This window comes from Saccopteryx leptura, chromosome 12 (assembly GCF_036850995.1).
Source record: "Saccopteryx leptura isolate mSacLep1 chromosome 12, mSacLep1_pri_phased_curated, whole genome shotgun sequence".
NCBI lineage: Eukaryota > Metazoa > Chordata > Mammalia > Chiroptera > Emballonuridae > Saccopteryx > Saccopteryx leptura.
In genome coordinates, this window is record NC_089514.1 from 32,730,423 (window position 1) to 32,758,413 (window position 27,991).

At 37.4% G+C, this 27,991-nt stretch overlaps 1 protein-coding gene across 3 annotated transcripts in view; it reads left to right on the plus strand.

Annotated features, from left to right (window-relative positions):
- The window catches only part of SGCE (sarcoglycan epsilon), a 70,384-nt gene that overhangs the window by 2,766 nt on the left and 39,627 nt on the right, over positions 1 to 27,991 (plus strand). For all 3 annotated transcript variants that reach the window (XM_066354176.1, XM_066354174.1, XM_066354175.1), the window contains exons 2-3: positions 23,765 to 23,887; positions 25,844 to 26,001. In XM_066354176.1, coding sequence (XP_066210273.1) covers positions 23,765 to 23,887; positions 25,844 to 26,001 — 281 coding nt within the window. The remainder of the gene's footprint in view (positions 1 to 23,764; positions 23,888 to 25,843; positions 26,002 to 27,991) is intronic.

Below are 27,991 nucleotides of genomic sequence, written 5' to 3' on the forward strand. Positions count from 1 at the left end.
AATCATAAATGAATTTTGGATTTTCTCAGATATGTGTTCCCAATATGGACTATTTCATATCTATTTGCACAAGATTATATGTAAAGTAAAAAAGAGTTGCTAATATGCATTATCTGTTTTATCAATAATAACTGGGATTGTATTTGAACATTTTTATCCATCTTAATGAGAATATACTGCAGATTTATGAAGCTGGTGATTTACCACCTATATTTAACTTCTAGTTTAGTGGGAAAATTGTATTTCAAAACAAAGTGGGATTTTCACCTATCAATAATAACTAGACACTCTATTTGGGCATTTTATCTATTTTATGATAATTTGCCATTTATTTGTGAAGCTGTTGATATACTTCATATATTTAGCTTAATTTCTCTGATAGTGGGAAAATTGTATTTCAAAACAAAGTGGAATTTTCATTTGTCAAATTATACCCAGCCTTTCTAGTTGGACAGTTTATCTACTTTAAATGACAATTTGCTATTTGGATCTATGAGCCTTCTGATTTACCACATACATTTGGCTTAACTTTCAATACAGGGGGAAAATTTATTTCTAAGCAAAGTAAAATTTTCAGTGGTCATATATTAACTGACCTTAGTATTTGATAATTTTATTCATTTATTATAAGAGCCATAGCTCTTATAATGCAATAGCTGTTGATTTACCTCATATATATTTAGCTTTAATTTTAGTATAGTTGACAAATTGTATTTCCATGCTGTGTGGAATTTTCACTTGTCTCTAATGAAAAATACTGGTGTGAGAGACAGCTTCAAAGAAATAATGACAACATGTATACAGTTTCTAACTGGTTTTCCACTGCTGAAAACCAGGCTCTCACCAAATACTGAAATAGTGAAGAAACCCTGACATGTTCAAATTTCTCAATCAAATATTAAAATTATTTGGGATTCTAATGAGTATAGTATTTATAGATCACATTTTCTCCAAAATGACCACTTTGTTCCTTTTTCTTTACTAACTGACCACAGTCACTCTGTCAGACCCCTTTTCTGTCAACTCACCCTTACCTTAGTTTTTAAACACCAGTGTAAATTCTATTGCAGATTCTACTCTTAATATTAAAAGGGACTCTAGATACACAGATGATGTGTGTCCGTTAGAGATTCTTGAGCTGGGGCTCTGTTTTAATCAGGATCTCCTGAGAAATATTAACATGATGATTCTGTTTTTCTTTCCATCTTTTGCATCGAGCAGAGACAGACGGACATGACAGACAGACAGAGAGACACAAAAACATCCAGTCTTTTTCTGACCTTCAGGATCCAGTCTGCTATCTCCCTGATTTCCAGAAGTATTAAGCCTAAAGCAGCTGGTGTTTCTAAGAATCAACAAGTCTTTTTGAAATGACTGTTTTTCAGATTATTAGGGTTTTCAGGTTGGTGGGATCAGATAGAGCCTCAATCTCTTAAAGCTGTTTCACATGAACTGTCTCCAAGCGAAATGCCCTATAAGCAAAATTCCTGGGTCTTTAATTTTTAAAACAATGTAACTATAACAAAGGCAGCATTGAATAAAAAACAGTCTCCGCAGTCTGACATGAGAGCATTTGTGCTGATGCTCCCACCTTTCTGGTATGATATCAGCATGTGCATATATATTTTTACATGACTATAATTTTAATAGGGGTAGACTTTTTTTACACTTTGTTTGGAAAGATAAGTGAATTTTCTTTCAACAATGCGTTTGTCAAGGCTTTAAGATACTATTGTGTGTGAACTGGTGTGTAGATTTGCAGGATTGCTTTGTGAGCGTGAGCGGCTGCCAGCACCTGTCAGGTGTGTGGGTTACTGAGTTTGGGTCTCGGAGTGGTCCCTTGTGAAGGCTCAACCTCCGTTGCCTTGTTCTTCTCCAGCATTTTTGTGAATGACTTTGATGAAGGGTGCTTGCTTTAAAATCCATAGATGACTTGAAAAGCGATTAGAAATAGATAACGGAACTTAGAGTTAATAAGGTTTAAATAGGCTGCAATGCTGTGCAAAAATATATTTTATACTAGTAAATGTATCATAATTCACTGAACTGTGAGGATGGAGGTGATGTTATATGGTGGCAATTTCTGAGGAAAAAGGTTAATATGAACCAGCAGCATGATGTGGCTGCAAAAAAATAAAAATTAAATTTAGCTTCTGGTGATAGTATAGTGTCCATATGTCACAGAAATGAATAGTACCCTGCTCAGATGAACCACATCTGTAGTATTGTGTCCATTTCTGCCTGTCACATTTAAAGAGAGATGTTGACAAATTAGACAGCTTCCAGAGCAGACGGTGGGGATGCTGAGGGGTCTGGTCATCCTACCATAGGAGCGCTCCTCAAAGGGTCTGGAAGTGTTTAGCTTGAAGACTGAAAGTAGACATGAACTTTTCTGTTTGCCTCAGAAAGCTGAGCTAGTATCAGTGGGTGAAAGGTGGAGATGGATTTCAACTTGAGACCTTCCTAACAGTGCAGTTCAGGGAGGGAAACAACTCAACATCTTTACTTGCTCTGTTCTTTTAAAATATCAGAAATAGTCACCTTTCTTGCAACGAATATTTAATTTGAAGGCCGCGATAACATTTTAACATAGGACAGCAAAGATACTTGTGATGGAAACATTTTATTTTTTTCCCCCCTCCATAAACTGTCTAAAAAGAATAGACCTGTGTGTTGCAAGTTGATCTCTTACAACTTGAAAATTGCTGCAACAGGGCAATTGAGCACATTCCTCCCTCCCCTCTCATTCCTTTTCAAACATGACAATTTGAGAAGAGAATTAAAGGTTTCTTTCTTTTTTTCACCCCTGTGCAAAGCGTCCTGGCCTTCACTTGCTTTCTAGAGGGACTCATTCCCCGGGGTTTCTAGCTTGCCCGGAGCAGGCTTCTTGGGTGGAGTGGCCACAGATGCTGGGGGTACCCAGGGATGAGGGGGGCAGGTCGCTGCTGGCTGCTGGTCCAGGACATCTCAGCCCTGGGCTGGTAGGTCCTTTGACACAGAGGAACATGGGGGGCAATTCTTCCTTCTGTAGCCCCTCACCACCCTTACGTAGTCTTGCAATACTTCAAATTGTTTGCTTTATTTTCAATAGAAAATAAAACCTGTCAATCAAAAGTAGTTTCTGACACTGTGCTCTTTGCACTTTTATTCCAGTTTCGCCTGGTTTCTGGCTGCCTCAGGCACGTTCTCAGTGTCTCAGACAGGTCTTGGGCAGATTTTTCTTTCCTCTCCACCTGCTTATTGATTGTTCCTTTTGATTACCGAATCTAACTTTGAAAATGTGATGGCTCAAAATTAGTTTGTGGAGTATCCCACTCCTGAGAAGCGATAACCTGGAATGCTTCTGACCCCACAGAACCATTTTATACACTGAGCCTTGAAAACTAAGGGGCTGCCCGTGAGAGATGTGAGGAAAGAAGAGAACATTCTTCAGTTGTCTCTTTAAACCCACTTTTTCCTGTTTCTTTTACTCCTATCTCTTCCCTCCACACTCCAGAACTTTGATCCTCTACCCAAATAGTTAGGTCAGAAATATGGCCTCTGTGTAAAGTATATTTTTCATGTTGAAATAAGTGTCTGCTTATTTTCTCTATCTTTTATAAAAGGACCGTGCACTTTTGTGGTACTGTAGGAGTTCACAGGGCATCTTCTGATGGCTGGCTTCCCTGCTGAAGATGCTACAGGCGGTCCTGGGCTGAGCTCCTGTTTCCGAGAGAGAAAGGCTCAGAGATGAGCTTCTAGCTTGTACTTGCTGGCTCACCTATCCACAGGTGGCTACTTGCAATTCCTTGAATGCAATGCTTGCTCCTGCTCCTGGGTTTGGGAAGTGTGTGATTCCCAATGTTTAAATTCTAAAATTTCGAGAACACATTTCAGAAATGAATAGGAAGCCTCAAAACATGAGTTACTGGCATGATTATTAGTGTTGCATTCTCAAAAAAACAATACGTTAGTCAAGCTAAAGTGCTCTTCCCGGGTTACTTTGATAGGATTTTTTTTGTATCTTCATCTGAAAATTTATATGCACTATTGATGCCATAGAGATTTCAGTGTGTTTTGTTATTTTAAAAAGCGCTCATCTTTAGCACGTCTCACTTTCTGCTTAATTGCCTTGGACTAATCAGACTTGTAGAATAGATCTCCGGCATTCTGTACCCCGGGAGTCGCCACGGCATCTGTTGTGACATGGAAGACAGACTTTTTCTTTTCTGACAAACGAAGCCGCTCATTTCAAAAATGTTTAGGAGTTAGGCAGCTCTGGTGTAAATTCTTTCCCATTCTTCAGCTTTTCACTCATTCATCTGCTCACCCCTTCGATTATTATGGAGATTTGGGGTTCCCTGAGAATTTGAAAGCAGGGATCACAGTTAGTTTTACTATAGTAGTTAACTGAAATATTTTAGTTCCCTATTTCTTCAGCAATAGGCGATAGAAGTAAAGTTGATGTTTTACCTTGGAATGCAGAAGGAAAAAAAATAGCCCAAGGTTATTTTTTTTTTTTCTCTTTAGGAAATTGGTGTTTCTCATTAAGCTCTAAAATGACATTGGTTTTTCTCTCCTGTGAAATAATCAGTGTAGCACCTTTAACATCTTTCATTTTCTGTAGTTAATAGAGTTGATTCTAATCAAAGACCAGTACTGCAGAAGTGGAAACCGAACAGGTTGCTACATGTGCTTATCGAAATTTGAAATGAATGTGATTTTTTGTCTAGCTGGTTTACTTCTGGGAGTTTAGCTTATAGATGTATCTGTAAAAGTGCTCAAAGAGAAAAGTATAAGGATGTTTATTGTAGCCTTGATGGTAATAATGAATAATTAGACACATTAGTGGTCATCTTTACTAAGTAATAATTCTTTTATTCTTTTTTTTTAATGTCGCCTGATTTTGAGATTCCGTGGGAGCTGCCAGGGAATACACAGTCTCTCCCATTACGGAACATTTGCATTATTGGGGTTGACAAAGATTAATCAAATAATCACACGTAGAAATGTGCCCTAAGAGCTACAATAAGTGCTACAAACGCTACAAGAATTTCTGAGTTGGAGATTTAGCCAGACAGGGATTAAGGAAGGCTCTTCTGAAGAAGTACTTTGGGCTGAAGGATGAGTAAATGTTAGTGAGGTAAAGAGGAAAGGTATATTGGACGGAAAAGAAAGAGCTCTGTGGAGGCCCCAGGGCATGTTGACAGGGCAAGTAAAAGGTGCTGGAAGAAGTCCAGTGAAGTTGGACCGGGAGGGAAGGGGAAGCACAATATGAAAGAAGGCTAGAAAGGAGGTAGGGGAACACATTTTGCAGGACCCATTAAACCACTTAAAGGAGTGTAATCTTTTACCTAAAACCTCTGGAAAATCTTTGGAAGGGTTTAAACAGGACACGATCACATTCACATTTCAAATAGAGCACTTCGGCTGTTTTGTGCAGGAATGGTCGAAAGGGTCAGAATACATTGCAACAGACCGGCTCCAAGGATTCTTTCGTAATCCAGGCTGGCAATGGTGACCTCTTGGGCTTGGGTGAGGATGGGGTGATGGTGATAGGAGGGGCTTTTGAAGAGTAAATAGCAACAGGAGGGGGTCATGGATTGAATCTGGGCTGGAAGAGGTGTCAAGGGCAATTTCTAAATTTCTGTTCACATCCGTGAGGACTTGTGGCAGTGCCATTCACAGAATGAGGACTGCTGGAGGGGGACCACTGTAAGGGAAAGATCAGGACTCCTAGTGTGGACAGGCTGAGTGTAAGGTGCTCATAAAAAAGAAATTGCGATTGAGCCACATAATGTAAAAGCTATGCTACCTTAAAATGTGGTATCATGCAGACATGTGCAAGAGATATGCTAAGTGAAAAAAGCGTGATCACAATATGTAAAAAAGAATGTGTGTTTATATGTAAATATGTATAAGCATATTTGCATATACAAAGAATATGGAAAGGTGCAGAGACTATTGAGAGCAGTATTAGAGGGATGGCAATAGATACATGAAAGGGAGCTTTCATATTTATACCCCCCTGATTATACTGTTTGAATGAATTACAATGCAAATGTGTGGCTTCTATAAAAAAGAAAATTAATGGTAGTTTCAAGTAAACAGTCAAGATGAGAGTATTTCTCTTTCAGAGTTTGCTTAATTGAAAAATCTTATAAGCATTATGATTTTTTTTATTTCGAACAAATTTTTCCCCCTACAGTTTTGCTTCCTTAACCCAGTAGCTCTTACGCTTTGCTTTGCTTTGCCTTTTAATCTTCCACTAGATTACACTGTTACGCTGGATTTCACATAGTTTACACACTGTTTTGTCATTTGGCTTTCACTCATTTTATTAATTGCAAAACAGTGCAACGTTTTGCCGATGAGGACATTACATTATAGGGGTGCATATATTATGTACCCTTTTTGTTATGGGTCCCACTAGTGCTTCTTACAGATCTAATATTTCTGAAATAAAATACAGATAGTATCATTTCCGAGCAGTGGAAACCCAGTAATTCTGTATATGCCTTAGTTGGGATATTTGTGCAAAAGAGTAAAATTACCAAGAGAAGTAGGTAACTCTCCCTTTGCCGTTATATACCTTTCCTTCTCAATTTTAATATGTGTAATGAAAAGTTGAATTTTGTGCTCATATCATTTTGCTTTTGTTGCATTATTTCTTCAGAATAAACACCTGAGATTATGGAAGTCCGATGGTACAAATAGCAGTATAACTCACTTCTTATTACATCTGGCTTTCTTCAAAAGGGTTAAACTGCAGCTCTCAACCAGTCTGCCTCGGCCAATACTAAATTAAGAAGACCTAAAATCCCATCTTTTCAGCCTTGAGAGGCTGGCCCAGAGGCCATGTGGAGTTTGGGATGTTTGGAGCCCCTGAGCCATTGACTTTGCTCTAAACAAAGCTAAATGCTTCGAGTGTTTACTCCACGCTGCCTTAGAAATATTATCATTTTTTATGTGTGTTAGATCCATGAGAAAAAAGAAGAGTGTTATATTTTGTTATGCCAACTGTAGTAACAGCGTTTTTCATTTGAACATACACAGAAGTGTAAAATTTTTTATACTAGTCAAAGATTAAATGGAATAATAGCTCACAGTTTCTAAGGGTTTTACGTGTGTTATCTTGTTTAATACTGTGCTAAGCACTCTTCTAAGGTTTTTACGTGTGTTATCTTGTTAAATACTGTGAAGTGGGCACTGTTCTGTCCCTACCAGAGGGGGAGTCTGAGGTACACTGACTAACTTGCCCAATGGGCAGAAATTGGGATTGAATCCAGACGCTGCGTCCAGAGACTCGTGTTAAACACTATTTTTCTGAACTCCAATTTTATTTCACCCGGAAGCCTCCTTTCTTACCTAGCTTGTGATAAAATTATAAAATTCTAATAACTTTTCATTGTATTAAATAGTTACTTATGTTATACCTTGCCAGGATCATCTGTTTTAGCAAACTTTGGGGGCTTCTTACTCTTGCATTCTTGATTTAAAGTCTTGCTATTGCACTTCTTTGAGGAATATCTTCCCCTGACTCCCTTTAGAGGTCGGGGTGAAGAGTTCTCCTCAAGAAATCCTTTTTCTTCTCCATAGGTTCCAACTAACGTTTTTATCTCCTTTTAATGAGGGATGTGTGTGTGTGTGTGTGTGTGTGTGTGTGTGTGTGTGTGTGTGTTGCACATGTGTTCTTAGGGCATGGAATTAATTTCCATGTCACTGGCCCCTTGCTAGCTATTTCTAATCCAGCAGTCAGAGGAAACTTATTTTTTCTGAAAAGAAAAACAAATGGAAGATGACCTACTAGTAATAATAATAAACATCTCATATTACATTAAAATATATAGTTTACAAATTGCTTTTCCATTTAACCATGTGGGGGTTGGATAATGAGGAGATGACATGAACTGTGAAGTCAGTCAAGATATGGGTTCAAAATCCAACTCTGCCGTTTCCTTAACTAACGACCTGGGATAATCTGCATAATTTCCTAAGATTTTTCTTATCTTCATTGTAAAATGTCACTGATAAATACCTACTTGCAAAACTGATAACAGGATTAAATTAGTTAATATGTCTAGCACCCTTAGTGTGATGCTTCACACCTAGCACCTAAAACATGGTAGCTAGTAACAATGTCAGCTAGCAATTTGTAGTAGAGAAAAATAGAAAGATAATAAGACAGTTTAAAAAGTATTGTGGATAGTTGATAAAGGAAGGGAAGAGAAAATCTAGAGAGCAAGGGAGTGACATAGGGGAGTGGGTGCATCCAATTTATAAAAAAAAGTGAGGGTCCCCTTCCAGTAAAACATGAATAGAAACAAAACAGTGGACTCACCTTGATTCTAAGATGAGTGTGTTAATCACATTACATTTCACTTGGCATATCCTGCTGTTTACTTGGACAATGATGTTGGGGTGAGTTATTATTTATTTCTATCCCTTGACATTCTGATTAGCTCATCAGCAATCAGTCACTATTCATAGCTCTTCAATTGCTTTTATTAAGTAGCAAACTCCTCCTCTAATACTCCACAATTTATTCAAGTTTGGGAAAGAGTAATGTCTCTTGAGTGAGTGCTTGCCCCAGGCCAGATGAAATGTAGTCATGCTGCCACACGACTCAGAATGAATCATGGAATCTTAAGACAAACATTAAGCACCTTATGGTTTCTAGGGAATTTAAAGGCATGCCAGCCACCTTTGGATTAATTTCCAGCTTTGATGATTTTTGAGAGGGAGTATTGAGGAAATGAATAAACTTGATATGCCAGCTAATTTTGTGAACGTCTTCTTAGTCGGGGCTGTGTAAACGCAGTATGCATGCTATTCTTTGCTTCAGTGTTTATGAATGAGAGCAAAGCTCACACCTAGGTACAATTGCAGCTCAGATTATCATGAACTCGTGAGCACAGTGGAGTTCCTTTCAAGATTTCTGCCAATGTTCCATTATGTTTGAAAAGAGTCCAAGAACCAGTCTATACAGATTGACTTTTTTTTTACTACACATTAGAATTAATCTTGAAAGTTATATATAGGCTATTTTAAAAATAAAGTCATATTTTCCCATCCTCACTGAGAAAATTTGTACTCACAGAAAAAAATGCTATAGCCCTTTTGTAATGAAAATCAAACTTCAATAGTTTTTTTCAGTGGGTGTTCTGCATTTGTCAGTGTTAAGTTTACAGTAATTTTTTTAATGCAAGGATCCACACTTTTAAAAACAAATGGTTATTTTCATGTTAGTGAGATTTTTTTTCCCCTCAAGGTGTGGGACTTGAATGTTTAAGTAGACACACCATCCATGGCATTCTGTCTCGCCATTAGTGACATTGTCTTGTGAGTAGAGCCATAAAATTTGTCTTTTATTTAGGTATATTGGGCTGTGGTCTTCTGTGGTCAAAGTGGACTTTAGATGGATCAATATGAACTTTTAAGAAATGAATGGGCTCAAAGCAATGTTGACCTTAAAACAGAGTGATATCTGTGGGATGTGTTTGCACTATTTTACCCTGCCTCTATTTGTTAACAATTGAGGCCCCAATCATTGGTATTTTGAATCCTGTAAAAGCCGACTAGACTGCACTTATGTAAGACCTGGGAAGTGTGAGCCACGCCATGTTGGTTCACCTGGCAAGGCTGTGGAATAGCATTAAATCTCATGCTGGGTTAGTCAGGTTCTAACAGCCGAGAGTTAAAAACGTAATTCCTATAGAGTGACTCTAGTCATTTCTTCAAATTGCCCTAAAAGTACAATATGTGCAGTTTTGTGTATATAACTCTGAACAGTAATTCTCATGCATAACATTGTCTGAGAACCACTGGACTAGAATAAAGGAAGGAACAAAAAGGGTGCTGTCTGGACACTCAAACTATTGTTTCTTTATGGTAACTCCCCAATCCATGGAAAAGTGGAGAATTCTAAAGAATCCTGACTGCTTGCAGGATTTGCTCCATTCTCTTTTAAGATCAAGCCTCTATAATCTTCAGACATGTTAATAGATTTGGTTGGTAATGTGAGGATTAAGCGAGACAGTGTACATGCAAGCATCTTGCTCAGGACCAGGTGATGGGATAGATTTAAATCTAACTGTTGCTTGTCATTTCTCTTTGAAAAGTTGTAGAGAAGAATTTGGTCAGCTGCTTCCTCTTGGTAGACTGAAACTTCCCACTGTCCAGCAGTGACTTACCTGTTCTTCCAAACTGGCTACTTCTCCGGGCCAGTTGGAGGTAAATGTGGGTGAGGTTTTCATGTCTAATGTCAGCCCTACATTTGGCGGATAGGATGTGACTCAGTTGAATGTCCTATATACCCTTGGGATCTGTAGGTCTTCTCTCAGCTTTCTAGAGTTTAGACTTGTGTGTAAGAATCACCTGATGAAATTGTATAACATACCTAACTAGACTTTCCGTGGTAAAGTCATGAGTATGTGTTTTTAGATGTTTTTATTATATATTTTGGGGGTGTACGTGCGGGTATGTATTTTTTGAGAGCTGCAAAGGTGAGTCTTATGTAATCAGCACAACCCTGGGAGTCCAGTATTTTGCTACAAGATCTGTGAACATTTCTGACCCTATTTTTAGTTTAAATTATTTAGGAAATGACTACTGTATTTCTCATGTAGGTTTAAAAGGACATAATCTCCGTTATTAAGTGAATCAACCATTTATTAGACAAATCAGCCATAAGATTGGCCTTTTAGTAGATATAAAATTAGTAACTTAAGCTTACATATTTTAAAAATTGAATACCAACCAAGTCTTTTAGCTGCTTGAGGCAGTAGGATCTTTGATTTCCACTCCCAGGTAGCATTGAAATGATCGCCTGAGGTTTTGTTGGTTTGTTTTTAATAACTTTGGTTTTGAATTGCGTCTTTTTTTTTTTTCCATTTTTGGAAGGTAACTTTGTATTTTTCAAATTTAGTATAAGTTCAGAATTTTACTTACAATTGAGTTTGAAAAGGAGATATACATTTTGTTTCTGATTTAGTAAGATGAGGAGTCCTTTCAACATTGCTTCCTGCACCCCAACAAATGTTTCTGTTCTCACTTGTCCCTACTTTCTGATTCATGGAGTATTTTCTTTACTTGAGAGGTGCCTGGGCCCACCCATTCTAGTTTCTCATCAGGTAAGCTCCTCTTCTTTTTCTTACGCACAAAATCTGTTCCCCTGCACTAAAATAACCAACCCTTCTCCATCTTCCATGCTTCAGTATACCGTATCATTCTATCTCTTTGCTTCTCTATTCCAGGCCAGTGTTTTTGGAAGATTAACTGTATTTTCTGCCTCTGCAGCTTGACCTTTTACAGTTTGGCTTCTACTCTTACCACTTTATTAGAAACTCCACTGTAAAGGAGTCACTAGTAACTTCCCATTTTCCACATCCAGCAATCTTTTCTAAGCTCTCATCCTCTGACCTTTTGGCAGTATTTGAGGATGCTGATCACACCCTCTTTCTTGATGTCTCTTCTGTTGACATATGTGACACTTCAGGCTCAGTTGTCCAACCTCTGTGACTGCCTGTCTCTTATTTCTTTGCTGGATCACCCTTGGCTTTTGCTTGTAAATGTATTTATTAACACATTCTTCTACCTTAGCTGTCCCTCCCACTTTTGTGCATTCCTTCATGCTGTATTTCAGCTCCAGCAGCTAGGACAAAAACTATGGGGTACACCCTGGGGGAATTCTTGGACTGAACCCAGAGAAAACATACCTGAGATGCCAGAGAAAGGGAGACCCAAAGTTGTAGTTAGAAAAATGGCGCCCAAATATCAAGTCTGAAAAGTAAGGATGAAAAATAAGAAAACAAGCAGTAAGACTGGTAGTTTGTATGATGGTAGACAAATGGGTCAAGAGCATAAGTGTCTATCTTATCCAGGTCCTTTGTACATGAGGGCCTAATACGTGTTGCCTGAGAGCATGCTCTCTTTAAGGAATTGCACTGGGGCTTTGCTTCAACCATCATTTCTCTGGATGACCTCAGATCTGTATCTGAAGCCCCATTAGATTCTCCTGTGAACCAGAGCTCTATTTCTATCTTCCTCGTAGGCGGTTTCACCTGGATATCTACCTGGTATCCAAAATTTAACGTATTCCAAATTAAATCTGTTATCTTTGTTGTGAAACCAACTCTTTTTTTAGGGGCTGGGGTTCCAAATATACCACTGCTCTGTCATTCGGATCAAAAATTCAAAGCCATTTTTGATTCTTCTGTTAGCCCCATCCAGCAATTTGGAAAGTATTCTATTATCTCCATGATGTCTTGGAACTGGCCCTACCTTCACATCCTTCTGCTTCAACTGCTGATTTACGGGCTGACTGACTTGCCATTCCAGAGATAGCCCCCTGTTAGTACCCCCTTCCCCATTTCTCTTTGTTACTACCAGAGTAATATTTCCAAAACTCAACTGTGAATTTAGAAGACACTTAAAACTTATAGCAACATTCCTAGCTGGAGATAATTGCTTCCCCCTCAGTGTTTTTGCAGCACTATTGTAGCTTTCTACTATATTTATGTGTGATAATTATATATGCATTATTATATATATATTTCTGTACATGAATTATAAATCCCTGTAGATTGTAAGCTCCTCAGAGGGCAGGAACTATGTCTTACTTATCTGCTATCACCATATATTCCTTGTATTTGACATGAAACCAATATTTATGGAATTGAATTAAACAGCTAGCTGGGCTGGAAGGAATCGGATCCCGATTAATAGTAGGTGATCTGTGAGAGTCATTTTAATTTAATATTAATGTAATTTTTTGTACATTTGTTTTATTCTGAAAAGCTTTTTTATTAAGCTCTGCTGATGGCATAAATGGAACAGTTAACTGGAAGACCAAACAGGCCAACAATTTTATTATCAGCAGAAAAATGGCTGCTGGGAAGGAACATGGTGAGTTTAGGTTGTAAATCTGAATCCCTTTTGGGGAGTCAGTTAAATGTCTGCTTCCAATATTCCTTTTTCTTTTTAGTTGTGTGTGGATTTTTTAAGTCAACCTGAAAAAAATTAAATTTTGCTTTTCTAATCTTCTAAAACTTCTGATTCTCTAGTTCTTAATCCATTATTTTCAAAGTGTTTTTCCTTCGCTATAGTTATGTCTTTTTTTAAACTAAAAATAATTTATGTTTTTAACTTATTGTTTCCCCTTATCCAATTACTGGCTTGCCACTTGTAAAACTTGTCCCAGTGTGGTTAATATAACAGTTTACTTACAACATTGAAAAAACATGAAGTACATTTAACATAAATCATTTTAAAACAGTATTTATGTAATGTAACCGTAGAAAAATGGTCATAAAATATTTTGGCTAAGTGTGGATGATTTTTCGAATGATTTTTGTGCAAAACCAAATTGATATGTTTTGCTATTAAATAATTAGATGGCACTTGTTTTATAGTGGAAAGATTATCGGACCCTTGAATGACTGATTGTTCCTTTAAAAATGTTTTTCATATGTATAAATATGTCCATTAGCAATATGCCAGGACCTTTGAAGTATTGTATTTCATCAGGGAGGAAAATACTTAATGACCAAACTATTGGTTATTTTCAAATAATCAGTTACTATCACGAGCTTTCATAATGTTGTATTTCTTTATTTTGAATCTTACGATCCCTCTTACACCTCACTCCTCACCCACCCCACCCCATCCCACCACCCCCGCTCCCACAATATTGACTGTATTTGATGAGGAACATTAGCAGAATGGTAGCCTGGTTTTCTCAACTTTGGGTCAACTAAAGTGTCTGTAAAGACAAATCAAAAATCTTTTTAAAAGAACAGTAATTTATACAAGCTAAAATGGCCATAAGCCAAATGAAAGTTCCTAGGTATCTTGCAGGAGTGATTCCTGGCTTACCTCATTTTCTTCATATAGCCCTCAAATTGGGATTACTGTTTTTCCAGCTAGCACCAAATTATTCCTTAACTGGGACCTTCTACCCCCAGATTTGTTTCACAGTAAGACAAAAGTGGCCAGTGTTCTTCTACCCTGCTGCTTGGAAACAAACCCACAAACACCTTTGCATTTTAAAGTATTTTCCACTGCTAATGTTGATAAGAAAATAGAGTTTTATGATGTAAACTTCTCGTGAAAAGGGCACAAATATTCGTTTTAAAAAGCACTAGGTGCACTCACTCCAGTATCTAAGGTCATCTGAGAGTCAGTTCCCTGCACCCTCCTTAGATGTTTTCACGGGAGTCTGTCTCCCTGGGTTCTGTGAGGAAATCTCCCTTGAATGTACTTATCTGGCTTTTTTCTTAATCAGCCAGAGGGCCTCCAGCTTCTTGAGTACATTCACCCTGGCTGTTTTCTGAGCTTTCCAGTCCCGCTATCAGATGCCTTCAGTGTTGCCATCTGCAGTGCTTCTTGCCCTGTCATCTCCCTAAGACTTGGGATCTGCCCTGATTCTGGAGTTCCACTTGAGATTCCCAAAGACTCTTCCTCTGGACTTGACCCCATTTTCCCCTAAATTGCAGATATCATTTTCTTTTTCTTTAGTTTCTTCTTTTTAACTTTAGTCCCTAGAACTTCTATCTTCTTTGAGTATGTCCCTCCATTTCCTATTTCATTTACCAAAAAAGGACTCTCTAACCAACCATTCTTAGCAAAATTCACTATTGGAAGAACTTTACATATGGAGGTACTTGTCTCTTCCTGTTTCAAACTTCATGCTGCCATTGGACCTAAAACAGATTTTCTCCTTGAGACCTAAGCAATAACTGCAGTTTACAAAACAGAAATGATCACGACACCTTGAACCTACTGAGGTAATCACTTCAGGTCACCACATTTTATTATTTCTTCAGTTTCTCTTGAACTCATCCTTTAGCTTCTCCCTTTCTGGTCTCCTCATCCAATTTAAATTCTATCATTATGCTTCTGTAGCATCAAAATATCTTGTACAGCCTAACCTGGCGGTGGCGCAGTGGATAGAGCATCAAACTGGGATGCCGAGGATCCAGGTTCGAGACCCCGAGATCGCCAGCTTGAGCGTGGGCTCATCTGGCTTGAGCAAAAAGCTCACCAGCTTGAGCCCAAGGTCGCTGGCTCAAGCAAGGGGTTACTCGGTCTGCTGAAGGTCTGCGGTCAAGGCACATATGAGAAAGCAATCAATGAACAACTAAGGTGTCGCAATGAGAAACTGATGATTGATGCTTCTCATCTCTCTCCGTTCCTGTCTGCTGTCCCTATCTATCCCTCTCTCTGACTCTCTCTCTGTCCCCGTAAAAAAAAAAAATCTTGTACAGAGAGTAATAAGTTTCATCAACTGTATGAACAGATTTTTTTTCCAGTAGCTTATATAACAAAGGCATTTTAAATGCTCTGTGGCTCAGTGAGGTGTTCTTGACCATGAATCCCAATCATCTGTTTTTGAAAATTTCAAGAGAGCACAAAAGATTGTAAGAGCATTTAAATGGGAAAATAAGTTTAGCAATTGTATTTTTTGGTGTAACTTTCTTTTAAAATAATGTTCCAATTCTTAATGTTAGCAGTAGAATGGTACCTTATCTGTAAATAGGATGTTGAGGAACTTAAATGTCTTAAGCCAACACTTTGGCATCTTTTTACCTCAATACACACGAAGTATTTACAAAAATCAGAAAGAACATTCTAGATATGGATCTCCTTTTTTTTTTTTTTTTTCCCTGGGGTGGGAGTTGAAGAACTTAAAATTTACCCCTGGAATAATTTAAATAAAAGGGGTTAAGCCTTGGCATTACTCATTTATCTATATATATATAGATGTATATCACTAAGATAAACATCTTCAAATTCTTCTTTCTTACTTAGGGCAACTCATGTTCTAACTTGTGGGGTTAGCTTTAGGTTTACTGATAAACTTTCATTGCTTTTTTTCCCCTAAGAAACAAAAAGAAAATCAAAATGATTGTGTGCTGATTTCCTAATTATTTTCAACTTAAATGTTAAACTTCAATTCAGGGGTCCCCAAACTTTTTACACAGGAGGCCAGTTCACTGTCCCTCAGACCATTTCAGGGCCAAACTATAAAAAAAACTATGAACAAATCCCTACGCACACTGCACATATCTTATTTTAAAGTGAAAAAACAAAACAGGAAACAAATACAATATTTAAAATAAAGAACAAGCAAATTTAAATCAACAAACTGACCAGTATTTCAATGGGAACTATGCTTCTCTCACTGACCACCAATGAAAGAGGTGGCCCTTCCGGAAGTGCAGCGGGGGCTGGATAAATGGCCTTAGGGGGCCGCAGTTTGGGGACCCCTGCTTTAATTGGACACTCATGGATATGAAATAATATGTACTCCGAATAGAATTCTCTATTGCCATCTTAAGGAAGGCTCTTCCTTAGCTTACTGACTGACAGTCAAAGGATTGCATGGCTTGGCGAGAGAAATAACTCATTAGTCCAAATGACCTTTTTCCCTCTTGTTGGAGAAGAGCAGGAAGTGCTTTTAGCACTTAATATGTATTCTTCTTTGCCTGTGAAAGGTGGCAAAGTCAGGAGGAAGGATCATCATGTTCTAAGACAGCAAAAGACCGACCATCTCCCAGAAATGTGCGTTTCTCCTTCGAGGCTCTAGCTATGAGGACTAAAATGTCTCCTTCTGACCTTCCAAGTTTTTTCTTTCTTTAAACAGAAGAAACTTCAGATTTGTTTCTTAAAATTATCATCAACTCACTTATTCAGTGGTAATTATAACTTCATGTAATAACAGAATGGACGTGGCTTATCTGGTCAAATTCTGATTCATCCTAAAAACAAGAGAGATAATTAAAGTGAAGATGTTATGCAACATAATTAGCTTACTGTAGTGGGTTTGTAATAATGTAGTGTATAGCCACCAAATGTATTACCTTATATTTTCATACAAAATACACGATTACCTGGATTCAAGTCCTGGCTCTTCCTCTTACTAGTCCCATAGCCTTGAATCTGTCTCACTGGGTTCAATTTTGTTATCTATAACGGAAAGGACCGAACTCTTCAGGAGAGCAAATGCATGCCAAGTCCAGCTGGTGTGATCTGTCAGGAGTTTGGAGTCGGGGGGATTGCTGTGTCCATATCCCAGTAGGAAGTAACGCTATGATTTGTGTCTTCGTAGAGAAGGATATTTAGCATGGCCAAGCAGGATGACATCTAAAGCCCCTTTCAACTGCAGCATTCTGTGAGACTAAGTTTATTGATCACCAGTTCATAATGGTTTGCAACCACTTTCCAACTGACATTTAAAGGAGGAAGAAAAGCAAAAGAAACATGTTATTATTACATGAAAAATCAAGATATTTAACTCCAATTTAGATAAATGGTTTCGGTAAGTGGCTTCAGTTGGGGATAGGGGATGTCATGAAGAAACCCTCTGCTTTTTATAGAAAAAAAAACCCCAAGTAGTGGTTTCTCTTCTGCCTCATGTAAAGAAAAGTGACCGTATTTCTTAGAAGAATGAAATTTTTAAAAGGCAGTTTAATGCCTGCCCTGTGATGAATTATATAGTGGAGGTAAGGACTATCTGTAACTAAAATAAAAACAATAGCTGAATCTCCTCCCAAGTGAATGGCCTGCAGCATTTTTTAAATTGAATTTATTGGGGTGACATTGATTAATAAAATTATATGGGTTTCAGGTGTACAATTCTATAATACATCATCTGTATCTTGTATTGTGTGCAGCGCCTAATTATTGAGCAAACTCTCAGATGAAGAGCAGGCTGCTGAAAAGAGCTTTTGTTTCAAAGCCAAGATTTTTAAAGCCGGACTGATAAAACGCAAGATGCATCCTAGGAGGAGAAAAAGCAAAACAGGTTGTGTACCTGGCTGGATATTGATGTGTCTCAAAATGTTTTTCTACAGCAATTATTTGATTTAGTAATTAAATGTCAATTTGACTATGGAAATAGCACATTAAAAAATAAATTAGAAAGGAAACCGAAATATATCAGGCTCTGAAAATCCTGAAATGAATTTTCTTGATGCAGAAATAACAAATGGTATCATCTCTTATCATCAACTCTGATGAATGGGGAGCAGCTTCTTGGAGCGCTGTGTTTACAGGGGCTCTGTGACCAGTAAAGAGCTTTTCTCTGTTAAAACTATTAAAATATCCGACGAGCCTCATCCTTCCTGTCGGCACTCACCAGTTTTTAATTTTCAGTGATGATTGTATAGTTAACTAAGTCTAGCAGTTGTATTTCGGGTAGAACTTTCTTTTAAAAAATATTCCAATTCTTAAATTTCACATGAGGCTGGTGTCTGCTCCATGAATAGGGCTTGGAGGTATATTAGGGTGTCTGGTTGCTTACACAAAAACTTATTTTACAAGCCGTACCAGGTAAGAGGCTATTCAGTATTATCTTTATATCTTGAACATATTTTAAAATCTCCTGCATTGTTGTTATCCAAAAATTTTTTTCCAGATCATACTTACTATTAAGGAAATACAATGAACAGTTGGGACATAGACACTATATTATTTAAGTAATTTGCACATAAAGCACCCTTGTCATGCTTCCAATGATCAGCTGACGCCTTAAAACACTCTGAGTGTGAGGGACAATTTAACAAAATTAAAATGCTTTTTGAGACAGGCTTTAATTTCTTATTAATACATTACTTATTAATTATAGTGTGTGATAATATTCTTAGGCTGATTTAGCTATTGCTAAAGGTAACAACTCACTTAATCAATAGATCTCTTTGCTTAAATTATGCAGTATATTTCACACACGTCAAACATGTAAGAAATTATTTTATACAACACATTACATTCATTCATTTTAATTTGACAGTTCATGTTTGACGACTAGACGGAGTGAATTAAGACTTTCTAGGGTATACTTATTTATTTCTGAATGCATTTAATACGCGAAGTTTACGCTGCCGTCTCCATAAGTAATGCCTCTATACTAATTGTAAGATCATCTATTCAGGAGTATCCAGCATCAAATAGGAACGAGGATACGCACCACAAAAGGGTCTTTGTATATAGCCAAACTAGATGCCGCATACGCAGGCTCCCGTTCCTTACATCGAGCCCAGCGTGTGTTACAGCAGGACGGATTTGTTCCTACTTGAACACACAAGCGCACCTCATTTGGTAGTCTGCTTTCTAAATCTGCAGCAGATTAATAGCAGCAAATTAGAAGGGCTAGAGAAGCTGCTATAGGCGAGATACTGATGGCAATGAAAAACGACAACTGACAACTTGTCCTCAGATGAGAAAACAGGAAATCTATAAAGCACACAGACTTAGAAAGCATTAGCTGACTGGGACCCGCTAGCACGAGTGGGATCGGTAAATGACAAAGCAACCGAACAGTCCATAAAAGCACCCCTGTATAATAGAGCCGAGTGCAATAATTGCTGTGCCAAATGATGATCTTCTACCATCATAAAAAAGGATTGACCGCTGAGTTCTTTAGACAACAGCCCTCTGACATGTTTCCTTCCAAGGGTTACCGGTAACTAAGATTTTACAATATTCTCTTAAACCATAAAAGTTAGTAATTGATGATATAAATGGACCCTTTGAAGTGATTAATTTGTTGATAAAGTATCTGTGAGAGAGATATACATTGTAGGTGCCTAATAAAGGTCACCTGGACATGAATATGAGCATTACTTTATGACTCTCTTCTCAAAGATTTCAGAGAAGAGACAGCTTTAAGATTTCAATTTAACTAGGACTTGTCGGGTCTCACACCCATCAGCTAGTTTATCTTTATAGTCATGTCTCTGTTCTGGGTGATACAGAAAAAGGTAAGTATTCTCTGGACTTTTTTGTGGAGAGGGGACTCTCTGAGTGACTGTACACCATTAAAAATAATCATTGTAATAATTGTGAAGTTACGTTCTATAGATTCATTAGCGGTAAACTACCACAATCCTGTCAAGAATTAATGTTTACTAAATGCATCCAAATTTGCTTTTGTTTTTAAGTGATTGGAAATAAGCACACCCTCGTCTTTACATTACAGTGTTTCTTTCATAGGGAGAAAGTGTCCCGTGGACTAAGAAAAGAAGACAAGATGCTATTTAGTTAGGATGAGGTCCCACTTTATTGCTGTCACCATTGTCGTCTGTTACTCGGTTCTTGGCTCTCTGCTGTAATATAATATATATTGTTGATATGGTCCACAGTGTCTATATCTTACGGCAGATATGGTGAAAACAGTGTTGTGAAAAGATTTTGCTAGCGTGGTAACAAGGGGCATTGGAGCTCCATTTAGAGAGGGTGAAATAATTACCCCAGCTATGTCCGAATACCCTTTTGCTCCTCTCAACTCAAATATGAAACTTTTCCTTTAAAAAAAATCTGTTATTTATGATGACTTGTCTTTAGTTTTTAATCTTGGCAAAGCTAGCTACCCTTGCTGTTTGAAGATGATGTTTTTGACCCCCTGTGAGCTGGACTTCTGTTTTGTTTTTCCCACTAATGGTGATGGATTTACACGGATTTAGCCACATAGTGGTTTCCAGTTTCATTTGTGTCCAGTGGCATGTGTTTGCAGAGGTAATGGATTTGCAGCTGGAGACTATTGCAAAGCCAAGTGACACACAGAGTCCAGGCCCCGTGACCTTAGCTTGATTAGCATAGCACTGTACACATGTATATTTCAGAGATTATTAGATTTTAGTACTGTGGATTCTTAGCGTGTTTAAATTTGATTTTTAAGACTTGCTTTTAAGGAAAACAATATGCTTCGGGCTCACTGTTTATGAGTAGTACCTGGACATATGAGAGTGCAACATGTTAACTGTTAGTAACAGCCTTTGTGGGCGTTGGTGCAGACCCTGTCCACATCATAAATATAGCTCATGTTTAGAACAAGAGCCTATAACTTCAAATTCTCTGTGTCACTTGTTTTCAAAAGGAAGTGAGGTGTAACTACTGCCCAGATAGCCTCTGTCGAAGAGCTATTTGTTTTACAAGTTAACAAACTGGAAAGGGTAAGTGAAAGGATACTTCTCTACAATGTTTTGTGGGTGCTCATAATTTAAACTGATGCTACAGAAAGGAAGTATTACTTTCACAAACAAAACACAGTGGCTTAGTCATTTTCCATTTCTGGATGATGAATGTGTCATACAATGGCATCATGTTTTTCTCAAAGTAAATGGCGTACTATATACTTAAAGTGAAGCAGGCTTTACTGTGGAGTTGCCAAGGTAACTGACCAGCAAGCAGTTCGGCAGATTGCAGAAAGGCAATAGAGTACACAATGAATAAAGAAATGCGCGTGTCATCTTAAAACCCAGGAGGGCCCTGGTGGATGGTGGTTTGGCTCTGTAGGGCACAGAAATGTTTTTTATGAAAGCAGAAACTGAGATAGGTGTTCTTTGCTAGTCCCTGAAGAGAGGTGTTATCCAGAAGCAGGTACCTTTTTATGGCTCCACTTCAGGACCTACCAAGGGCTGTATAGAAAATAGGATAATTTCAATATTATTTAATAAGAGCAGCCTTTCTTTTTGCATATAAGCTAGCTTTTACCACCTTATGGCAGTGAAAACTAAGGGCAATTGTTAGTAATTAATAATGTAAATGGAGGAGGGCAACATATAAATTGCTATACACAGATGAGAATTTGTTACAAAATAGAAATTTAAATAGAATATTATATATATTTAGTCCCTAAGCATGAGACCTGTGTTTACCTCTACAGTGCTTTGTATTAAAATGTATTCATCCATTCACTAGGCACTGGTAAAGATAATCAAGTATGAAAAATACCTTGTAGGTGCTGAGAGAATAATGAAGGTAAATAAAATTCAGTGCTAAACTTGAAGGCGTTTTTATTCTCCAGAAAGAATGAATTAGATATGCTCTGAAGAGATTTCTTTAGATTATTCAAAATATTCCTATGCTTTGAATGTAGGATTGTGATGTAGATATAAACCCCTTTTACACATAGAATGAAATAACTGACTGCTCAGCGGGAGTTCACCACTGTCCACAATTTCACTCTTCTTCCCTGTTCTTCTTCCCGAACCTTAAATATACTCCAAGATCTAGCATCCCTCATTTAATTCCCTTCCTTGAAAGAGCCCCATATTATCCCACAATGGTATAGTGCACGTGTGTTCCCCGCTGAAATGCCCGAATGCCACATCACTGAGTTTTAGAATTTTGCTAGTACTTTAAAAGCCATATCAAATTTCTACTTCTTACAGATTGTTTTTCAAATCTTACTAGTTTCCGTTGTCCTCCCCATCTTCCCAGGTATTGCCAGAGCATTTTGTTTCTTTGGGATCATACCAAGTTAGGTGGGTGTAGGCTTCCCAAACCAGATGGTGATCTCATGGGAGACAGGGACTGGGGCTTCATTTCTGCCTTCTCCACAGATCCTTGCATCCCAGGGGGTGTTGTGGAATTCAACTGGTAAAATACCAAGTTCTCATCCTCACAGTGTTTCTGTGACTCATATCCCCGGTTATTGGAATGGGACCATTTCCACTAGTGAGTAGAGTGTTCTTGGGTAGAAGTTGGGTACTCTAAGTGCGAATGGGAGACTACTTAGAATAAAAACAAGTCAGGAAAGGAGTCTCCCTGCATACTTAGTTTAAACCTAACTTGCAACTTCCATCCCCCTGTTCCATAGCCTTTGAAGTTGTGTGTTTAGCAGTAAAGCTATGGATACATGAAGCTACAAGCCAAATATTTTAGTTTTGTTTTACATTTTTGGCAGCCAGCCACAGAACTGCAGGGACAAGTTTTTCACAGATAAACATTTTGTGGGCGTTCCTGTTTTTATACTGAAAAATTTACTGTCAGTGATCTTGCTGTCCAGGGCTTTTAGTTAGTTGTAAGCCTGAAGTGAGCAGTGTTAGGGTTTTTAAGGTTAATTACTACATTTGTAAATCCATCAGTGATTAACAGAAAGAACTGGCGTGATACGGTTTATCTGTTTAAAAATTGCAGCCACTAGCCAGTCAGGAAGATAGAAAACCGAAAGAGAGTGTAGAGGTGACAAGGGTAATGGCAGTAATGTGTTGGTGGAGCTGCTGATATCAGAGGAAAAATAATAGGTGGAAAACTAATCAAACTGATTTGGCCATTTTAATGTATTCCCATCATATATCTTAAGTAACCAGTAAATCGTGAATTCTGCCCCGTTTCACTTAAAGCAATTATTGGCTCTGGATTTTATTATATAATTGTTATTGCTTATTTAGGATGTAGGATTATATTGCGTGAATTATTAAATGTCAACATCAGGTGAAATGGAATAAATCATTTCCAGGAGAGATATGAGAAATAGCACTCATAAAAAAAAGTATCAATGCATTTTTCTAAGTATATATGAAAGTTGCCTTACATATATCTGTGGTATTATATAGTCTGATATGCTTCGTCTAGCAAAAATTAATACCACGTAGATTCTGGCCATTTAAAACTTACTCTTTATACTTTACATTACAAAAAAGGGAACAAATGGAGCTGTTATGTAGTTTGTCAGTTCTTATGATTATTTTGTTGGTAATGATGACAATAAAAGGAAATTACCAAAATGGTGTTATGAATGTCTTCGTTACTTAACAACTTAAAATATTAAAATGTGCCTAATTTTGTTCACATTAAAAAGTCTCTAAACATGCCCGGTCGAAAATGTTGTTTGATGTTTTGTCCTAAAATCACTTCCCTTTAAAACAAAGTTTTTAACATTATTTTGCGTGTTGCTTGTTCCCCAGCAATTTCTGCATAGTAAAACCCTTCAGTACAGTGTGACTTAGCAAAAGCAGCTCTTGTTATTTGTGTCTCTCTTATCTCTGCCCTTTGTTTTCAGTGTACACCATCCTCTCCAAGGTACACTCTGACCGGGATGTGTACCCATCTGCTGGGGTGCTCTTTGTCCATGTTTTGGAAAGAGAGTCTTTTAAGGGAGAATTTCCACCTTACCCAAAACCTGGTATGTTCTTGGTAAAAAAGCAAGTGGTTAATTTACAAATTTTTTTGTTTCGTTCAGTGTGCATAAGCTAGATAACATATGATAAAAATATTGTTAACTTTATTTGGAATGGTCTGGATGCATAATACATTGGTTGTTGTATATTTTCATTCTTAAGATTAGAAATTTAATTACAGAAGGAAATAAATCATTTTTGAATTTTAAAGAAAGCATATTTTTGGTTTTCCGGTCTTGAATTTTGTGCTTCTGACAAATGAGCTGCCTATATTTGCATAGAAATAATTATAGTTGTACAATTATGATTTTCCATATTAAAACTTTGAATCTTACATAGTACATTGATTTTTAGAAAACTATACATATTTTGTAAAAGAGAATGAAATATGGTATTAAGAAAGAGTTCTCAGAAAAACTTTTATAATATTACATAATTTTCTATAACTTCATAATAATATAATGAAGATTAATTTTTTCCTTAAAGTAATACCAATTGCAAAGTCTTATTTAATTCACTATTGGTTTAAATTATGTTATGTTGAGTTACTCCAAATGCTATGAAATTAATGAAGAGATTGAAAGACTAGGAAGAGAAAAATATATTACATTATTATAATTCTTACTTAAGAAATAAAAATGGCCTGACCAGGCAGTGGCGCAGTGGATAGAGCGTCGGACTGGGATGCGGAGGACCCAGGTTTGAGACCCCGAGGTCGCCAGCTTGAGCACAGGCTCATCTGGTTTGAGCAAGGCTCACTACCTTGAGCCCAAGGTCGCTGGCTCGAGCAAGGGGTCACTCGGTCTGCTGTAGCCCCCCGGTAAAGGCACAAATGAGAAAGCAATCAATGAACAACTAAGGAGCCACAATACAGATTGATGTTTCTCATCTCTCTCCCTTCTTGTCTGTCTATTCCTATCTGTCTCTCTCTCTGACTCTCTGTCTCTGCCACACACACACACAAAAGAAATAAAAATGAATTTTCTGAAAATTATAGCATTAGAACTAATGTGCCTGTAAATATTACTTTGTAGATTATATGATGAAAAGCATACCTGAAAACACAAAATATAGTTGACCATATTCTCAATAGCATAATAGAAAAAAAGTCTTTTCATCAGTTATTTTAAAAAATGTTTTCTTATGTTTGCAGCACTATTTAGCTAAATCTTTTGAACAGCAACTCTAATATTTGAGAAGAAAGCATTTCGTTTATAGTATAGTTTCTGGAGTCAGCCAAGATTAAATTCTAGTTTTACACTTAATATGACCATAGAGAAGTTACTTAACATGGAAAATTACATCTTCCATCAATAAAATTAGGGCTAATGATAGTGCTACTTTTACAGGTATGTTTAAAAATCAGAGTCCAGGCACAAAAAGAGGGTCAGACTCATGCTAATGATACTGTTATTATTTGTTTATCATTAATAAATCTTGACACTATTAAAGTTCTTCTGTATTTGTAACATCTTTCTCAACTCATCTTCCATTGTTTTATAATCATATCATTTTGTTTTAATGATGCTTTTACAATTTTGAGATATTCCTTAAGATTATTTTGATGATGTCCACACATTTTCACAAAAGGATGTCTTCTAGAGAGAATGAACACATCAACACAGGACACTTTTCTGAAAGACAGTGGTCTCATTGGCAGAACGTTTCCACTCATAGGTGACCACAAAAATAAAAACAAAAAAAGAAAGAAAAGAAAATTTCCCCTGAAGTTGTGTGAATCTGCTTTCTTTGTTACATTTGGATTTCTAGACAAACTAACCAACCAAAGGCTTTTTCTTTCAATGAGGCCCTATTGAGTTCCCAGATGGATTTGTTTTTGTATGCGCGTTCAGTTTGCTACAAATGTAAGAAGAAAAAGATTAGACAGAAATATTTTGATTGAGACAACCAAAGCAACATGTGTGAAAAGAACTGACATCTTAACTGTGTTTCTTATCTAGGTGAGATTAGTAATGATCCCATAACATTTAACACAAATTTAATGGGTTACCCAGACCGACCTGGATGGCTTCGATATATCCAAAGGACACCATACAGTGATGGGGTCCTGTATGGATCTCCAACAGCTGACAATGTGGGGAAACCAACAATCATTGAGGTAATTTTTTAGAGTAAAATTGTACTTTTTTTGTAATTTGAATTTCAAATGTTAAAATTAAAATGACATGGCACTTGTTTTCAGTATTTTATGAATGGAAACCCGACTAGACAACATTTGGAAATGTATTATTCCTTTCTGTTCAGTTACAGGGTTTTATTTATTAAATGTATCAGGGTGACATTGGCTGATTAGATTACCATAATTTTCGCTCCATAAAATGCACTTGCCCCCCCAAAAAAAAGTGGAAGGGAAAATGCCTGTGCAATGTATGGAGTGAAAAATACAGTATTTTCTTAAATATTTTAACACACCATTTGGTTCAGAATATTTTTTTCTTATTTTTCTCCTTAAAATCCTAGGTGTGTCTTATGATCAGGTGCATCTTATGGAGCAAAAAATTACTGTATTATAGGTTTTAAGCATATATTTCTATGATACACGATCTGTGTATTGCATTATGTGTCCACCACCCAATCTCAAATCATCTTCCGTCACCATATATTGACCCCTTTTTATCTCCTCACTGTCCCCCACCTGCTTCTTTCTGGTAAAGGTGTCTGGTTTCAGTGAAATCATGGTTCTTAGCTTTTTATGACTACTTATTTCACTTTGCATATTATTTTCAAGGTCCATCCATGTTGTCACAAATGGCAGTATTTCATCTCTTCTTATGGCTGAGTTGTATTCCATAGTGTATATACCACATCTTCTTTAGCCAGTCCTCTGTTGAGGACACTTTGGTTGTTTCCATGTCTTGGCCACCATGAATAATGCTGCAGTAAACGCAGGGGTGCACATATCTTTGTGAATAAATGTTTTTAAATTTTCCAGGGTAGATACCCAGGAGAAGGATTGTTGGGTCATATGGTAGCTCTGTTCTTAATTTTTTTTGAGTAACTGACATACTGTTTTTCATAATGGCTGTACCAGTTCACATTCCCACTGGTAGTGAATGAGTTCCTTTTTCTCCACAGCCTCTCCAACCCTTTTACCTGTCTTGTTGATAATAGCCATTTTAACAGCTATGAGGTGGTATCTCGTTGTAGTTCAGTTTGCATTTCCATAATAACTAGTGAAGTTGAATATCTTTTCATAAATCTTTTGGCCATTTGTATGTCTTGGGAGAAGTATCTATTTAGATCCTCTGCCCATTGATTTTATTGGATTGTTTGGTCTTGAGTTGTATGAGTTCTTTATATATTTTGATTATTAGCTCCTTCTCGGAGCTGTTGTTTGCAAATATCTTCTCCTATTCAATTGGTTACCTTTTTTTTTAATCTTATTTTTATTAATTTTAATGCAGTGACATTGATAAATCAGGGTACATATGTTCTGAGAAAACATCTCCAGATTATTTTGACCTTTGATTATGCTGCATATCCTCACTCAAAGTCAAATCGTCCTCCGTCACCTTCTATCTGGTTTTCTTTGTGCCCCTACCCTCCCCCCCACCCCCTCCCTCTCCTTCCTTGCCCCCTCCCCACCCCTCCACCCCACTCCCTGTTACCATCATTCTTGTCCATGTCTCTGAGTCTCATTTTTATGTCCCATTTATGCATGGGTTCATGTAGTTCTTAGTTTTTTCTGATTTACTCATTTCACTCTGTATAATGTTATCAAGGTCCATCCATGTTATTGTAAATGATCCGATGTCATCATTTCTTATGGCTGAGTAGTATTCCATAGTATATATGTACCAAAGCTTTTTAATCCACTCGTCCTCTGACAGACACTTGGGCTGTTTCCAGATCTTCGCTATTGTGAACAATGCTGCTATAAACATGGGGGTGCATTTCTCCTTTGGAGCAGTTCTATGGTGTCCTTGGGGTATATTCCTAAAAGTGGGATGGCTGGGTCAAAAGGGAGTTCGATTTTTAATTTTTTGAGGAATCTCCATACTGTTTTCCACAGTGGTTGCACCAGTCTGCATTCCCACCAGCAGTGCAGGAGGGTTCCCTTTTTTCCACATCCTCGCCAGCACTTATTC